Source organism: Schistocerca serialis, chromosome 6, assembly GCF_023864345.2.
Source record: "Schistocerca serialis cubense isolate TAMUIC-IGC-003099 chromosome 6, iqSchSeri2.2, whole genome shotgun sequence".
Classification (NCBI taxonomy): domain Eukaryota; kingdom Metazoa; phylum Arthropoda; class Insecta; order Orthoptera; family Acrididae; genus Schistocerca; species Schistocerca serialis.
The window spans coordinates 161,179,201-161,198,334 of NC_064643.1; the positions used below are offsets into that span (position 1 = coordinate 161,179,201).

General features: G+C 44.1%; 1 protein-coding gene across 1 annotated transcript in view; it reads right to left on the bottom strand.

Moving 5' to 3' along the window:
* Positions 1 to 814: 814 nt before the first annotated feature.
* LOC126484002 (cytochrome P450 6k1-like) overlaps positions 815 to 19,134 on the bottom strand; it is a 194,149-nt gene continuing 175,829 nt past the window's right edge. The window contains exons 6-8 of the mRNA XM_050107320.1: positions 13,704 to 13,925; positions 11,971 to 12,222; positions 815 to 1,169 (exon numbers count right to left, since the gene is read on the bottom strand). Coding sequence (XP_049963277.1) covers positions 1,003 to 1,169; positions 11,971 to 12,222; positions 13,704 to 13,925 — 641 coding nt within the window. The 3' untranslated portion in view covers positions 815 to 1,002. The remainder of the gene's footprint in view (positions 1,170 to 11,970; positions 12,223 to 13,703; positions 13,926 to 19,134) is intronic.

The following is a 19,134-nucleotide window of genomic DNA, read 5'->3' on the forward strand; positions in this document are numbered from 1 at the left end:
TTTATTTCTCCATCAGAGTGGGCACAGTGAAATTTAATTACAGGCATCACGTTTTTGCTAATCACTTTCTGGTTGCCAACATTGTAGTTAGAGAGCTTGTGTTGAGAACGGCAACAAATAATACAAAAAAATTAAAATTTTCCACCCGCCGCCCCACAGTTGGTAAAACAGAAGTTCAGCACACATGGTACCGAGAACATCATAAATATTACTGCTTCTTGGAAGTATAAAAATACGAACTTCAGATTCTACACATTTTAGACAACAGTTAAGTTATTCAGATTATTTCACTTTTCTGAATGTCTATTTCATAAAATCACCTCAAAATGCTCTTTTACGAAAGCATAGGTCTCTGTCTTCCTGATGTACAATTTCTATACCATAGAGGCATCTCAGCATCGCTATTGTCATCTATGGGATAGATACTCAACTGGGAGCCAGTTGTATAAAGTAACCATTAGATGCCCGCATCTCGTGGTCGTGCGGTAGCGTTCTCGCTTCCCACGCCCGGGTTCCCGGGTTCGATTCCCGGCGGGGTCAGGGATTTTCTCTGCCTCGTGATGGCTGGGTGTTGTGTGCTGTCCTTAGGTTAGTTAGGTTTAAGTAGTTCTAAGTTCTAGGGGACTGATGACCATAGATGTTAAGTCCCATAGTGCTCAGAGCCATTTGAGCCAACCATTAGATGGCCACTGTGGTTTCCCTTTTAGAGAATATTACGAAGGGCAGTTGCAGTAGCAATCATCATCTTACAGTTTAAGTGAAATACGTAGTAGTGTGTTTATTTATTAAAAATAAGTGCACAAAATGTGCTAAAAGTACAATATTGAATGTCAGTTGTCTGCATCTCACGCAATAGTAATTCAAAGAGTAAAGCCGTTGTGTAAGGATTATCTACGACCTACAATGCTTAATTACATAGACAACACAGAACACAGTAATTACAATTTCAGGCACCAATACTGATCACTTTGCTCGTGAAGATCATTCTTCTTTGTTGTCCTCCTAGAAACGCCTTACAAACTGAAGATGGATTCCACTTTTAGCCATGAGGATTGGAGACCGTGGATGGTAATGCAGGTTTGCTACTGTCTTCTGCGTGGTTCGCACGCTATACTTAGAGAGGATGTTCGTGAGGCCCACTTTGGTTTGCAACAGGCCCATCCGCATACCTGAAACATGTATACAGATCAAATTATAGAGCTGGGGGGAGTGATTTTAAATCAGCATAAACTGTGCCTCCTCATTAGAAAGAAACTGCTTTTCTGTATCGTCCTGTCGTCAAAAGTATCCGGACACCCCCAAAAACATACGATTTTCATATTAGGTGCATTGTGCTACCACCTACTGCTAGGTACTCCGTATCAGCGACCTCAGTAGTCATTAAACATCGTGAAAGAAAAGAATAGGGCGCTCCACTGAACTCACTGACTTCGAACGTGGTCAAGTGATTGGGTGTCACTTGTGTCATAAGTCTGTACGCGAGACTTCCACACTCCTAAACATCCCTAGGTCCACTGTTTCCGACGTGATAGTGAAGTGGAAACATGAAGGGACAAGTACAGCACAAAAGCGTACAGGCCGACCTCGTCTGTTGAATGTCAGAGACCGCTGACAGTTGAAGAGGGTCGTAATGTGTAATAGGCAGACATCTGTCCAGACCATCACACAGGAATTCCAAACTGCATCAGGATCCACTGCAAGTACTATGGCAGTTAGGCGGCAGGTGAGAAAACTTTGATTTCATGGTCGAGCGGCTGCTCATAAGCCACACATCACGCTGGTAAATGCCAAATGACGTCTCGCTTGGTGTAATGAGCGTAAACATTGGGCGATGGAACAGTGGAGGAGCGTTGTGTGGAGTGACGGATCACTGTGCACAGTGTGGCCATCTAATGGCAGGGCGTGGGTATGGCGAATGCCTGGTAAACGTCATCTGTCAGCGTGTGTAGTGCCAGCAGTAAATTCGGAGGAGGTGGTGTTATGGTGTGGTCGTGTTTTTTATGGAGGGGGCTTGCACCCCTTATTGATTTGCGTGGCACTATCATAGCACAGGCCACATTGATGTTTTAAGCACCTTCTTGCTTCCCACTGTTTAAGAGCAATTCGGAGATGGCGACTGCATCTTTCAACACGATCGCGTTATTGTTCATAATGCAAGGCCTTTGGCGGAGTGGTTACACGACAATAACATCGCTGCAGTGGATTGGCCAGTACAGAGTCCTGACCTTAATTGCATAGAACACCTTTGAGATATTTTGGAACGCCGATTTCGTGTCAGGCCTCACCGAGCGAAATCGATACTTTTCCTCAGCTCATTACTCCGTGAAGAATGGGCTGCAGTTCCCCAAGAAAACTTCCTGCACCTGATTGAACGTACGCCTTCGAAAGTGGATGCTGTCATTAAAGGCCAAGGGTGTCCTAACACCATAGTGAATGCCAGCATTACCGAGGGAGTGCGCCACGAACTTGTAAGTTATTTTCAGTCAGGTGTCCGGATACTTTTGATCACATAGTGTACGTTTCAGACAGGTAAAATGCGACCATTTGTATACTTTGACGCATAGATACATTTACTCGATGAATTCCCTGGACTTGTTATAAACGTAAGCTCTAAACGTTACTGTTGTTTGTCCGCAAGGCATATCAGAATAAGGATCCACGGATAAGGTGTCATGTGCTGGTGCTATGTAGGCATATGCCAGGCTCCGTTTTCCTTCTTTTGCTCTCTCTCTCGTTTTTTCTTTTCTTTCTAACAACATTGGCGATATTTACTGACATCACAGAAGCCAGAGGTATCAGTTTCTGATTTTAAAATGTTTCGAGTTTCAGTATGAAACCAAAATGTTAAATGTCACCTGCTTGCTTTATCTGAGGAACTCAAGGTGACAATCGCGGAAGTAACTGCGGGATAGGATATTATCATGACTTATACATTAATATGCTCGTTCTATAATGTGACTTTTGCATCAGAGATGGAAGTTCTCAATCAGTTGAGAAACTATAATTGTGTTAATTGAGAACTGGTGCTGAAATGCGCCACCGAGAAACCCGGTATTGGTTTTTAGTGTTTACATGGAATGACTTCAACACAACGCTGCGGTGGATCCTTTTTCAACTGGGCTACTGACCAGTGGAGGGTGAAGACCGGCTGGTTCCGAGCTCCCTCTTGGTGGCCCAGGCAGCCCAACACCCTCGGCCAGACCGGAAGCAAAGAGTCACACACCATGCCTGCCAAGACACTTCATCATGCACGAAGGTAGGTGTGTTCTGTAACGTTCGAGAGTTGTGTGTTTGCGAGTAGAGGAAGTATGTGTAAAAAGTAAAAGAGGCTGCTTTCTTCACAGCATCATAGCTTGGTAATTAACTTGCTATCGTTTAATTGTCAGGCGAGGTTATAATAGTAATTCGAAATGAAGTAGCAATGTTTCACGTAATTCAGAGTTGACACAGTAGGAAAACAATGCTTTCTTTACCTCTAGTCTAGTGTAGCTCGTTCATACCTGCCAATCATTTAATTGATTCAACAGTGGGTTCTTGAAGAAACATTGTGTGTTGCATTAACTAACCGAAAGCCCATTTGTAGTAGACAACTGACCCCAAAATGGCAACCAATCATAGATAAACAAGCCATCCTCTGAATATATGTCCCAAGAAGGCTATGACCAGGGACGTAATACAATAAAAACAATAGCCACAAATACTGAATTTGAATTCAGCGTTATTGACAAAATTCTCTACAAGACTTGTAAAAGCAAGCCAGATCACTATAGTACCCAGTGGACACTGTAGATAGACTGCAAAGGATATTTTGTAATTTACCTGTTACAGATAAAATTTCTAGTAGAACGAGCAAAATTTTAAAGGCAAAGGGTTCTTCTTTGTCTTTATATATTCCACAGACGCTGGGTAGATGTTTCTTTAATTCAAAAGGGAAACAAAACGGCCTTAACGGAAAAGTGTGGTTTATAAGATCATCTACCAAGAGTGTTAGTGCTCTCGTATACTGGTGAGACTGGAAAGCCAATCCGTATGAGACTAAAAGTACAATATGGAAGCTAGAGATTATAGAAGCCAGGTTCATCCTTTGCCGAACACTGCTTAAACCAGAAATACAAGTATGTGATAGATGTAGAAGGAGATGTAGAGGGAAAGGGGGTGAAGATTAAAAATACTATAAATTAAAAAAAAAAAAAAAAAAAAACAGATGTTTGTGTTCCCACATTAACTATTAAATGCGCAAAATAAGTTCAATTATTCAACCCTTTTAGACAATGGTACAAACTGTACGTGCGAGGAGAACCTGGGCGCCTCTTTTGTAAAAGGATAATGACAATAAGTCTCATTTCTCTGCACATACCTCCACTTCAGTTTATGTTTATACGTAATTATTGTAAAAGGTGTTCTAAAAATGTAACTATGGCAAAATTGTCAACAGAGATAATTTTTATACTTTAAGTCATGGATCGGTCGACTAAGAAGTTGACGTGTTTATCTGTGCTTGGTTGCCTTCTCTGGGAATCGAGGATGTAGAATAATAACAACATTTATGAAACACGACAAAAAAGCGTTTCATGTAGTTAAATGTAGTCAAAATATTGTAATTCTTTCAGAAGTTGTAAGAAAAGCCATGTCTTGCATCACACCCAAAAAACTGATTTACATCCACATCTATAGACATGCTACACAAGCCGCCGTACGATGTATGGAGGAGGGTTCCACGTACCACTTACTAGTCATTTCATTTCTTGTTCCATTCGCAAACAGAGCGAGGGAAAAGGACTGTCTAGAAACCTCCGCTCGAACCCCAATTTCTCGGCCGGCCGGAGTGGCCGTGCGGTTCTAGGCGCTACAGTCTTGAACCGAGCGACAGCTACGGTCGCAGGTTCGAATCCTGCCTCGGGCATGGATGTGTGTGATGTCCTTAGGTTAGTTAGGTTTAATTAGTTCTAAGTTCTAGGCGACTGATGACCTCAGAAGTTAAGTCGCATAGTGCTCCGAGCCATTTGAACCCAATTTCTCGCATCTCATCTTCGTGGTCCTTACGCGAAATGTACGTTGGCGGCAGTAAAAAGTTCTGCGATCGGTCTCAACGCCTACTAACAAAATTTCCCGAATGTTGCATCACGAAAAGTTCGTGGTCTACCCTCCAGGACTCCCATTTGAGTTCACGAAGCACCTCCGTAACACTTGCGTGCAGACCAAAGCTACCGTAACACATCTAACAGCGTACCTCTCAATTGTTGCGACAACTTCCTTTCATCTGGCCTGGTAGGGGTCCACAACACTCGAACAGTACTGAAGAATGGGTCGCAGTAGCTTTCTATACGATGTCTCCTTTGTGGATGAGCTACACTTCCCCAAAATTCTCCCAATAAAACGAAGTGGAACCTTTGCCTTCCCTACTACCAACCTGACGTGCTCGTTCCATATCGCTCTGCAACGTTACGGCCACGTATTTAATCGATGTGACTATGTCAAGCAGCGCGCTACTAATGCTTCATTCGAACATTAGAAGATTATTTTCCCTACGCATCCGAATTAACGTATATCCTTTTTTATGCATTTAGAGCAATGTTCTGTTCCTTGTACCAATTAGAAATTCAAAGTCATATTGTATGCTCCTACAGTCACTCAACGACTACACCATCTTGTACACCACTGCGTCATCAGCAAACAACCGTAAATTGCCGCCCACCCAATCCGTCAGATCATTATTCATCTATACAGAGAATAAGAGCACCCCTATCACGCGTCCCTGGGGCACTCCTCACGCTGCCCTTGTCTCTAGTGAACAGTCGCCTTCAGGGACAACGAACTGGGTTCCATTACTTAAAACGTCTTTGAGCAATTCACGTGTCTGAGAACCTCAACTGTATGCTCCGACCTTCGTCTGCAGTGGGGCGCCGTGTCAGATGCTGTCCGGAAATCTAGGAAAATAGAATCTGCCTGTTGCCATTCATCCATTGTTTGTAGGATATCATGCGAAAAAAGGGCATGTGGATACCAGCAGGAGCGACGCTCTCTAAAACCACGCTGATTTGCGGCCACATGCTTTTCTGTGTCAAGAAAATTTATTACGTTCTAGCTCATAATGTGTTCAAGAGTGTTGCAGCAAACCGATGTTAAGGTTATTGGTCTGCAATTCTGCGCGTCCGCGTTCTTTTACCTTTCTTATACACAGAAGTCAGCTGCGTTTTTCTCCATTCGCTTTGGACTTTGCGCTGGGGGGGGGGGGGGGGGGGGAGATTCACGATAGATGGAAGCTTAATAAGGCTCCAGTGCAGTAGAGCACTCATTGCAAATCCAAAACTGGGTATCCACCCGGACCTGACCACTTACTTGTTTCCAACACTTTCGGCTGCTTCCCTAAGCTACAGATACCTATTTCCATGTCCTCTATACGGGAGTTTGTAAGACAGTCAAAAGACGTTATGTTTATATGATCCTCCTGCAGGAATGATTGCTTAAACGTAAAATTTAAAACTTCAGCTTCCTTTTTGCTGTTTTCTACACAACCAGACTTGTTGACGAGTGGGTGGACAGAAGCCATCGATCCGCTCTGTGATTTTACGCAGGACCATAATTTTCTCGAGTTCTTGGCAAGATCGTTCGCTAAGGTATAATGATGGAAGGTGTATGCTTACCGCACTGATGTTGCTACGGGAGCACGAATTTCTATTAATTTTTGACTGTCAACATCTGTGCGCCCTTTTTTGAACCGAGAGTGCTACAATCTCTGTTTTCTCAGCATTTTCATTATCTGATTAAAACCACAGAGAGTCCTTTTCGGGCCTGCCGGTGTGGCCGTGCGGTTCTAGGCCCTTCAGTCTGGAACCGCGTGACCACTACGGTCGCAGGTTCGAATCCTGCCTCGGGCATGGATGTGTATTATGTCCTTAGGTTAGTTATGTTTAAGTAGTTCTAAATTCTAGGGGACTGATAACCACAGATGTTGTCCCATAGTGCTCAGAGCCATTTGAACCATTTGAAGTCCTTTTCGTTCTTATTCCAGACACGCCAACATCACCGATCCGTGTCATGCAGAATAGACTGAATTACGACGCCTCGTATAACATAAATAACTCGTGTTCCTCAGATAAAATTTTTGCTTAAGAGTATTACGCAAAGGACAGATCATTTTGAATCATGGTTAATACTAGAAATTATTTATTCATGGAATAGAAAAGTTACGATACGATTCTCAACGCAAAATTTTTACAGTATTTGATGCCTTTGCAAATAAAAGAACAGTGACACAGAGAAGCAATTTTTATAGTGCAGTGTTCAGTGAAGTAAAAAAAATGCTACCTCAGTATATCTGGTAGCAAGTTTTAATCCGTAGTGATATAATGACAGTTCCGATTTCTGCCAGTGACGTTGGTGGTAAGGTAACAGAGTTGAATTCTATCCCCCCCCCCCTCCTCTACTCCCCACCACCCTTCCACCCATGCTCAATCGTGTTGAAAGATTCAGTCGCCGTCCCTGAATTGCTCTTCAACAGTAGGAAGCAATAAGGTGCTTAAAACATCAACGTAGGTCTGTGCTCTGGTAGTGCCACGCAAAAGACTTCCGTGAAAAACACGACCACACCATAACACCACCGCCTCCGAATTTTGCTGTTGGCGCTACACACGCTGGCAGATAACGTTCACCGGGCATTCGCCGTAGTCACACCCTGCTATCGGATGGCCATACTCTGTAACAAAGTATGACTGAATAAATGTTCTCTCGCATGGAAACCATGCATTTGCAGACATAAGTTCATTGGCCCTTTTTTGTTCCATATCCTCTCGTCGATCAATCCCTAGAGTTTGTATACGGTGGAAAAAGTCATCCTGTATGTTATATACTATCCCGAAGTTTCATAACGGCTGATACACTGGCGGGTTGATCTTTTCTGGTTTTAGCATCTAGGCTGGTGTGTTCAATGTCTGGATCGGCAGTAAAAGCAAGCTTATTAGCAACTGTACTACGTTCAAATGGTTCAAATGGCTCTAAGCACTATCCCTAGAACTTAGAACTACTTAAACCTAACTAACCTAAGGACATCGCACACATCCATGCCCGAGGCAGGATTGGGACCTGCGACCGCAGCAGCGCGGTTCCGGACTGAAGCACCTAGAACCGCTCGGCCACTGCGGCCGGCTGCGTCCAGCTAAAAAGTGGTATGATTGGGTGGGGAAGCGGAGGACATTGCACTGGCTGTAAACTTTGAGCCTAGTTATGTCACCTGGCACTTTCATAAATGTATTGCCCAACTGACATTATTATCTGTCTCATGTCCACCGTAGTCTGATGGAACTCCGGACTCTAAACATGTTATCTGTGTATTACATCTTCTCTCAATATTACCTTATTTCTGTCAGAGGCATCTAAATATCGCGATATTAACATGAAATTGTTCATGATGTATATTAATGACCTTGCAGAAAATATTAACAATAACCTCAGCCGTTTCATATATGATGCAATTATCTATTATAGAGTACTCTCTGAAAAACTTGCACGAGTATTCAGTCAGATATTGGCAAGATTTTCAAGTGGTGCAATGACTGACTGTCAGCTTATTATTAATATAATTAAATGGATTTTAGAAAAGCTGAGTAGTCGCATACAAGCAGGTTCTAGTTTTTTGTGCATATATTCCAGTTGATATGTTTCTGGCTCTGCCCATCATCAGATTTCCTGGTGTAAACACTGCAACAAATAATTAGTTATACTTTTTTTTTTTAAACACCAAATGTTAACAAGGAAGCACAAAATAGAACAAAGTGTTAGGACCAATACAGACCACTTCATACCAGAAATAACTTTGACAGTTTGTTCCTTAATCATACATTCACGAGCCAAAAGGTGTGACATATAATTTAAACCTGGAAAAAGGGAACGTTGGTCGTGAGAAGGACTACAGAATACTGCTACTTCAGTGCGCTCGCAGTTGCTATGGAAACCACTCGGTGCAAGAGCGCACCAACGGCATTGCAGCTGTGCAAATGCCGATATGTTTATCAAGAGTCAAAACAGTAACCAATAACAAGTAAAAGTATATCTTATGTGCCTGCACATTAGCAAACACACATTGCAGTAGTACAAAGTACATTACAAAATTGTAGAAGAAATGTTTGGTCTTGGAAAAGCATGACTGTCGAAGATTACAAAAGGATTTGTCTAAATTGGAAAAGTACATTACAAAATTGTACAAAAAAGTATTTTGTTTTGGATAGACATGACTTGTCAAAAATTACAAAAAGAAATGTTTAGATTTGTAATTACACTTCTGCACTGTTCGTCAAACGTAAAATGTGAAGACATTTGCCCCACCCTATAATTTATTATTACGGTTGTTCATATGCCAATATGTTTACTGCCCGTTAAAGCAGTAAAATAAAAACAACAAAAACACATGTAGTTTGTGTGCACGTAAAAAAAATAGTAAAGGGTCGGTGGTTGCCTGCCCACATTTAACCTCAGTAAAAGAAGTATCACTGTAATACCTGGGCATGAGATTGTACCTTTCAACAATTAAAAAATTCCAGAATGAGATTTTCACTCTGCAGCGGAGTGTGCGCTGATATGAAACTTCCTGGCAGATTAAAACTGTGTGCCCGACCGAGACTCGAACTCGGGACCTTTACCTTTCGTCGGCAAGTGCTCTACCATCTGAGCTACCGAAGCACGACTCACGGCCAGGCCTCACAGCTTTACTTCTGCCAGTACCTCGTCTCCTACCTTCCAAACTTTACAGAAGCTCTCCTGCGAACCTTGCAGAACTAGCACTCCTGAAATAATTAAAAAATTATTTATCTTCAAAGAATAACGTTACAAAATTTCAGAAAATTTGTCTTGATTCACTAATTAGAATGGTACATAGGGAAGGGACTGTACATTTGAAGGTTCAATTTTTTTATTCTTTTTAAATATTTTTATTATATTTTTACGTGGTATTTGCTAATCACTGTAGGGCGCAAAGAAAAGTAGTAAAGGGAGAAGTGGTTGTCTATATACTCTATTTAAGAAAAGTGGTTAGGAGGGTGATAATAGTTTTTACGTGCCTCTCACAACAAATCGTCAAAATGACTAAAAACCATTCCCTACCACTACTGATAAGTTATTTGATTAACAGTTGTGGAGCCACTTGACTGGATGCACTATTTCAAATTCGCCGGCTGGAGTGGCCGAGCGGTTCTAGGCGCTACAGTCTGGAACCGCGCGACCGCTACGGTCGCAGGTTCGAATCCTGCCTCGGGCATGGATGTGTGTGATGTCCATAGGTTAGTTAGGTTTACATAGTTCTAAGTCCTAGGGGACTGATGACCTCAGATGTTAAATCCCATAGTGCTCAGAGCCAAACTTGTGGACTGTCTCAATAAGACTTGTGTTGCTATATACACTGTTTTCTGAGCTACCCTTACCTTACATCTTCGTCCATACTCTGTGAACCTCTGTGAAGTGCATGGCAGACGGTACTCTGTACCAGTTTCCAAAGTTTTTTCCCGTTTCATCCACGAACAGAATGCGGTAAGAATGACTACTTAAACGTTCTGTGAGTGCTGTAAATTAGTCTAATTCTACACGAATCTTACAGGAGCAATTTTTAGGGGATTATAATGTATCCCCAGACTGACCACTTAAAGTTGGTTCTTGAAACTAAATCTTACAGGAGCAATTTTCAGGGGATGATAATGTATCCCCAGACTGATCACTTAAAGTTGGTTCTTGAAACTTAATAAGTGGGATAATTAGCTGGATTTTAGAAAAGCTGGGTACTCGCAAACAAACAGGTACAAGTTGGTTTTTGGTATAAATAAGGAAATCGGGAAAATTGTACACATCGGTCTGTCAAATGAGTAACATGAAGCTCATGTTAGGAGACTAGGTGAAAAAGTTCTTGCTAAGATTGCAGCAGGCAAAATGGCAAGATGTCCCAATTGTTCCCCTTCCTCTCTGTGTGTAGGACTGTCATGCTACTTTCTAATTCTGCCTGAGTATGGCTTTTATCGTTCACATGGGGACGTAATGCGCTACTATCGCTAGCATACCCATGTTCTTTAAACCAGGATTTGAACTCTCGCCCTGTTTGTCCCACGTAAAAACATTCACATGATCCGCACTTTATTTTATGTACTCCAGTTTTACAAAACTTATTTTGCACGGATTCCAGACCGTGCCTCAACAGGTTCCCCAAATTGTTAACCGTTTGGAATCCTACCTGAACGTTAAGCTTTTTGAACAAGTTTGCAATCTTTTGTGAAAGTAGTCCTAAAAAATGTTAACGCTATGTGTTTTACTTCTTCTCTACGTTCCATTTAGCCTGCTGCAATCTTAGCAAAAAAATTTTCACCTAGTCTCCTAACATTAGCTTCATGTTACTCATTTGACAGACCGATCTGTACAATTGTCCCGATTTCCTTATTTATACCAAAAAACAACTAGTACCTGTTTCTTTGCGACTACCCAGTTTTTCTAAAATCCAGTTAATTATCCCACTTATTAAGTTTCAAGAACCAACTTTAAGTGATCAGTCTGGGGATACATTATAATCCCCTAAAATTTGCTCCTGTAAGATTCGTGTAGAATTAGACTAATTTACAGCACTCACAGAACGTTTAAGTAGTCATTCTTACCGCATTCTGTTCGTGGATAAAACAGGAAAAAGCTTTGAAAACTGGTACAGAGTACCGTCTGCCATGCACTTCACAGAGGTTCACAGAGTATGGATGAAGATGTAAGGTAAGGGTAGCTCAGAAAACAGTGTATATAGCAACAAAAGTCTTATTGAGACAGTCCACAAGTTTGGCTCCGGGCAGCGAATCACATCTCTTCTGTGACCATAGAGCGAGCGGCTTTACAGAACACAACAGTACACGATCGGCCATACGAAAGTCGGTATAAGATGGTCATACTGGCAGCCTGTGCTACCATGCGGTGACAATGTAACTTAATGCAGGCATCAGACGACTAAGTACTCACCTATGCAAATGCGTGGTCCCTCCCCGAAAGGCAGGTACACATAGGGGTGGCGCTTAGCTTTGGCCTCTTCGGAGAACCTCTCAGGGTCGAAGCGGTCGGGGTCAGGGAAATACGTGGGATCGTGGTGGAGGCCCAGCACAGACAGCACTACTGGAGTTCCCTTCTCCAGAACGACGTCGCTGTCTGGAATCTTGTAGTCTTGGTTGCACTCTCTGTTCAGTACTGCTGCTGGTGGGTGTTTCCTGAGAGACTCTGGAACCGAAATGAAAAAAATATAAATATTGAAAGACAGAAATGCGCTGAACTGATTCGAGAAAGTGATCACGAACAGTATGAGGGCGGTAGGTACTCGAATCGGCTACTTACGAATTGAGTACCACCGGCCTATGCGGAGTTGAGCATCTGACGGAGAAATAGCCCAGAGCTCAAGCCTTCAAAGTCAGTGTCGCGTTGGCGAGAGAGACTTATGAATTGCTTCCGATTTTTGCTGGCACTCATTGGCTATCATTATCATTAAGTTCGTAGGGTGTTCAATAAGTAGTGCAGCACCCTCTCTTTCTGAAATCAGGTTGGTTTTGTTCAGGATTCAAACTGTTCCCCACTCCTTTCGCTACGAAACCGTATTTTTCAACATGATCTCCGCATCTCCGTTCAATGCGCCGGCTTTACGCATCATCCACCTACTGCTTCACTGTGTGCGTCCTTCATTGGGAGTCAGAAGGTGCGAGATCCACCAGGAAGCAGAGTCATCCATTTTCATAGTACGTATTAACAATCAGAGCACAACAGTACAGAGACTGTGGCTGTAGATGATTTTTAAATAAAAATTACTTAGCTAACATATGATTGAAAAAACGTTGATGACTGTTAATACATCAGACTGTCTTAAAGTTTCACTTACAGTGACAGCAATAAGATAAATAATACATAAGTTGGACCAGCTTCCAAGTCCGGAACATAAGTGTACGAGAGGTACGGTTGCTGACCAATCATCGCACTTCTGTTTTTTTTTTTTACATCATGTTTATTCTTATGATGAACGAAGTATAGTAATGTTTTAGGTACGCCCGTCAAAATGTAACTGAGAACACGACTACATACAACGATTTACAACGTTCTTCCGCTTTCCTGAAAAATGTAAATTTTCGAAAAGGTCGGTTTTTTGTAGTTGGTACTGTAATTGTAATCGATACGGGATTTTAGCACTGGGCGCTGCGAATCTGTGGATAGAGACAGAGTACAAATTACTGTAATTTTACGCAAAATTTCCGCAGCTTCTTTAGCTGAGCTCTTAGCTGGGTCGAACACAGTCTGAATCGTAACCAAATTCGTCAGCTGCTTTAGCTGACTTTCTCAGGTGGGTCGAGCACAGTCTCAATCGTAACCACCACTTTCCTTAGATTAACTAAGCCGTAAATTCGAAAATCTCGACAGTTTATTGAAATCAGCTTCTATTGTTTCTCTTAATCCGTTTAATTTGGGGCCGGGATGCTTCCTCGAACAAGAACAAAGGTGAAACCCTTCCTCAAGAATTTCAATCGGAGTTAAAGTACAGTCTCCAAGGAATTCCATGTTCGCAGAATTTTTATTAGTGATATTTATTCCTTCCTTCTTCCGCCATCTAATAAGTGTGTGGGTGAACCCATTGACTCTCCTTACGTGAATGATGACAGTCCATGATGTGGAAGGTTCGCACAGCAAGCCAATTGAAACTGAAGATAGATTTTCCTTACCAGATACAACCTTGTCGAGGTAAGTCATTTTGCCGATGGCGTCGTAGGAAATTTCACCGCCGTTTTCCTCGAGCACGGCGTCAATTTCATCGTGAAGCTTGCTCTGTACGTCAGGGTTGAGCGCCAATTCGTGAAGCGTGAAGCTCGTCGCTGTTGAAGAAGTCTCGAAGCCTGCAGCGAAGAAGACGAACGCCTGCGCTGCCATGTCTTCCATCGACAACTCTATACAAAGATAAAAGAAAGTTAAAAGTCACAAAAGACTAAAACGTGAAATGTGAAAGGGAATATCATTGAATTATATAATACTTTCATTGTCGAAGACTGTGTACCAAAACAAAAAGGAATGTTTTTGGAGTCTGAAATTGTACTCTTCACCATAGTTAGTTAACCAAATCAGACATGCTAGCGCTGCCAGCGAGGTAGTAAATGTATCAGTTGTTTCATTATTTCGCGTTAGTCCCTCGAAACTTGCACAATTTCTTTGAAATACGTGTTTAGCCATAAAGAATGGGGTAGTCATTTGGCACTGTTGGCAGCGAGACACTAAGTAGTAGCTTCAGCTGTCTGATTGTAAAGGCTTTTCTTTCTCTGTATCTACATACGAGGGTCGTTCAATAAGTAATGCCCTAAACTTTCTTAAAAAGCCATTAATATGCATACACAAACGTCCTTGTTGCTGCTTCACTTTTGATGTCTGTGCGCTGGTGAAGTTCTGAACCGTTCTGGCAGGTGGGAGAGCTGTATTACAGCGTCAAAATGACGTCTACATACGACTCACGTGACAAGCAGCGTGCTGTTATTGAATTCTTGTGAGCAGAAAAAGAAACCGTGCTGAACATCCAAAGACGTTTGTGCGCTGTGTATGGAGGTGCTGCAGTTGATCGGAGTATAGCTGGGCGATGGCTAAAGAGAGTTGCAGAATCAAGAAATGCAGAAACAGTGCTCCATTATCAGCTGCGCTCGGGACGTCCTGTCACAGCCACTGCTCCAGGCAAGCTGAATCGTGCGGATGCCATTATTCGCATCGACCGGCGAGTCACAGTTCGACAATTGTCTCTACACTTTGAACATCACGAGAATGTCAGTCATGCAGTGAAAACACGGCTATGCCTACCGGACAAGATCTTTTACCAGCAGGGAATACATGCTCTTCCACAACGATGGCGTACTGCCATAGAACGTGATGGAGATTACGTAGAAAAATAGGACATGGACGAGATATGTTGATGTATATTCTCACCAAATTCTGACTCGTAATAATAAATATGTTCTGCGAAAAAAATGTGGGGCGTTAATTATTGAACGACCGTCGTACATAGTCTGTAAGCTTTGTATGGTATAGAGCAGAGGGTACTTTGTACCAATGCTTGTCTTTTCCTACCATGTTACACTCGCAAATTGAGCGGGGGAAAACAACTGTGTATGCCTCAGTACGAGGTCTCATTTTACTCATTTTTTCTTTGTGGGCCTTGTGCGAGTTTTATGATGGTGATACTATAATCATTCTGTAATCTATGTGTATATGAAGGTGGTATCTGATCTTTCGTACATTTCCGAAAGAACAGATACCATCAGTGACCATGCAGCTTGTTAGAATGAAATTACAATGAAATGAATACCCCTAGCTGCATACAGGCGTTGACGTAAGTCAACGGGGACAGTTGAAAATGTGTGCACCAAGCGGGACTCGAACCCGGGATCTCCTGCTTACATGGCAGACACTATATCCATCTGAGCCACCGAGGACACAGAGGATAGTGCGACTGCAGGGACTTATCTCTGGCAAGCCTCCCGTGAGACCCACATTGCCAACTTATTTTCCCGCACTATATTCATAGTGCCCCTGCCCATTATACTCATTACTCGCGGCTTTTTGCCGATTCCCGTTAGAGTTCGGGCACTGTTTGTGCATCCACACAGAAGATGATGGTCAAATGGCCGGTGAGCCTTAACTAGTTATACATATACGAAGATGGTATCTGTTCTTTCGGCCATGTCCGAAAGAACAGACACCATATCCATATAAGTATATAGTTCTGGCAATACCGGCCATGACCTTCTTCTTCTGTGCGGATGTTCACATATTCCACGAACTCTTAAGGGACTTGCTAAGAATGTCTTCAACGAGTAATGATTGTGTTTGGGTGGGACACTACGAATGTAGTGTGTGTACATACAAGGTGAGAATGTGGGTCTCGCGGGAGGCGTGCGCGAGATAGTCCCTGCAGTCGCACTATCCTCTGTGTCCTCGCTGACTCAGATGGATAGAGCGTCTACTTTGTAAGCAGGAGATCCCGGGTTCGAGTCCTGGTCGGGGCACACATTTTGTTCTGTCCCCATTTTATATATCAACGCCTGTCAGCAGCTGACGGTATTAATATAATTCTAATTGAGATACAAATATATTGGGGAGGTTGCAAGATGCGCGGAGCCATGAGAGAATTAACGACCCATTAACAACAGTTGAGCTGATATTCTGGGATGTCTGCTTATTGCTATAGGAGGGTTCCTACAAGTGTTAAACCGAACGGCAACGGCCTTGCCACTGTGGTAACACCGGTTCCCGTCAGATCAACGAAGTTAAACGCTGTCGGGCTGGGCCACCACTTGGATGGGTGACCATACGGTCTGGCAAGCGGGATGCAGTCTGCCTTCGGCAGTGACACAGTGCGGACCGTGTTGCCTGCCGGCCGCGCTGTGGTGCGCGCGCCTGTTTGTTTACGCCGGAGCAGCTTCGCGTGTGCGGTGTTGTGAGTCAAGAACGAGATGGCACACTCGTACAGAAAAACGACTTTGAAGTTCAGTTTTGCGAACGACTACACACGACCAAAGGCACACGAAACTGAACGTTTCTTAAGAGAAGAGGTAAAATTCGATCCACAGGAAATCGTGGGAATCAATTTATCGATCGTTTCTAGCGTCGTCTATGTCAAGCTTGTTGACGAGGCTGCTTGCGAAAGACTTCTACAACGATCACCGAACGGGTATCGTTTCTGTCATGCCGACGGGAATGTTGGTGCGATTACAGTCGATCACGCGGGAATGGGGATCCGCACTATACGAGTCTTCGAACTTCCGTTTGAGGTCCCGCCTGAACTTGTTACCGACCCCTTTCGACCATACGGTACAGTTCTATCCCATGTGGCCGAAAAATGGACGAGTTTTACCACGTACCCCGTTTTAAATGAGGTAAGACAAATACGGATGGAACTGCGAAAGCACGTCCCCTCTTATTTGTACATAGGAGGTTGTCGAGCGATTATAATCTATGATGGGCAACCTCGCACTTGCTCGGGGTGCGGGAAAGAAGGTCACGTCCGCTCGGAATGCCTCCAGCGACGTTTAGTGCAAACGCTACGGGATGACGTTCAGGCGCCACAACAGATGACTGTCTTACCGTTGACCTTTGTGGAAGCCCTGAGAGGCGATGTGAGGGAGATTTCCGATGGGAACCAGCAGCTGCCCCCTATACAGAACATGGACACCAACGGATTGGAACTCCGACCACCGGTTCCACTACAGCAGACACAGGACACCACAAAAGAGATGCAGCTGACGGCCGCTCCAGGCTCATCCGTGGTGGCTGCCAGTGCTTCCACCGAGAGCGTGATAGGCCAGGGCCAGGACGGAGGATACGCAACCCAAACAGCCGATGCGGAAGCAAGGCAACGGAAACAGCGTTCGCCGAAGAGAAGAAAGAAGCGTCGACTGACTTCTGCTGACGATAGCCATAGTCCCGAGGGGACAGTGGACGACAACGACAGTATCGACCTGAGACCAGTGGATTCAACAGATACCGAGATGACGATGCAGGAATTACACAGCGACGATAACTTGAACTCTTCTTCTGGTGACCGGAAGGCAGAAGTGGAGATGACAACTGTCCAACATCAGAGCGGTGACGACGTTGCCTCCCATCCGTCGACCAGTTCCGGAAATATGCTGGGGGACTGGGCGCAAGAAATGGACCAACAGGAACAGAATGAAAATACGAACGCGACGATTGACGATAGTCCTGGCCAGAGGCCGGGAGGGGTCGGGAAATGTTGAACAACTTAGTGTGGTGAGGAGCGCCGGGGGTGCAGATAGACGCTTAATGACACCGCCCTACAACTGATGAACACACGCCAGGCGTACCGCATTGCCACGATAAACATTAATGGCATTCGGACACCGCTTAAAATTCAAATGCTGAAAGATATGTTACGCGCTGCGGACGTGGATATTGTACTCCTACAAGAAGTGCGTTTCAGATCGCCGCCAGAGTTCTACGGATACGAGGCACATTATTCAGTGCACGATGAAAATGGATGCGGTGTGGCGATTCTCACCAGGGAAGGAATGGGACTGGAGGACGTCATGTCTCTCCCTTCGGCACGTGGCATAGCGATCACTGTCGACGGCGTTCGTTTCATCAATTTATACGCGCCATCTGGCTCCACAAAACGCAGAGAAAGGGCGACCTTTTACACCGAAGAGATAGCACCGTTGTTCGCTGGACGCTATGACAACTATATAGTGGGCGGCGACTTTAATTGTGTCGTCGACAAAAAGGACCAAGTACCTCATTATGTGCCCTGCGTGGAACTGCGTGCGTTGATTACCGAAATGGCGCTTCTGGATACCTGGGAACTGCAGCATGGTGACAGACCGGGTTATACGTTTGTCACGGGACACTCGGCGAGTAGACTTGATAGAGTGTACGTGACACGAGCTCTACGGACGACGATACTGGATGCCGAAATCTGGCCAGCGGCTTTTACGGATCATATGGCGTACGTCTGTACGATTTCACTAACGCGTCAGAAGATATGGCGGAGTAAGGGTCACTGGAAAATGAATTGTGCACGTTTATGTGACACTGAATGTCGCCGGACGATAGAGGCGGCCTGGGAGACCTGCGTTTGCCGCCAACGAGCATACACCTCGGTTCTCCAGTGGTGGATTAAATGCGCAAAACCAACGTTACGGAGAACGTTGATACGATACGGGCAGGACAAATCGCAGTGGAACCGCACGGCGGCTGATTTTTATTTTACAGCTCTGAGAGAGCTGATGACCCAACAACCATCGCTGGAAAGGCACACGGCCATGCGCAGGATAAAAGCCAAGTTATTACAGCTGACGAGACTAAGAATGGAAGGTATAATGGTCCGGGCGAGATTGGCGGACACAGTTGCTGCCGAAACGCCCTCCATGCACCACGTAGTACGTGAACGCCAACGACGACGCAGGACATTGATCAGGGAACTAATCTCTGAAACTGGCCAGCAAGTTGTGCACCAGCGTGATATTGCGCATGTGTTTACTGACTATTTCCGCCACTTATATGGATCTGTATAAGTGAACCACGAGGCACTACATGATGTCATCTTGGAAATGCCAGATAGAGGACCACCACTGGATGCAGAGACTTTCATCACAGCGATAA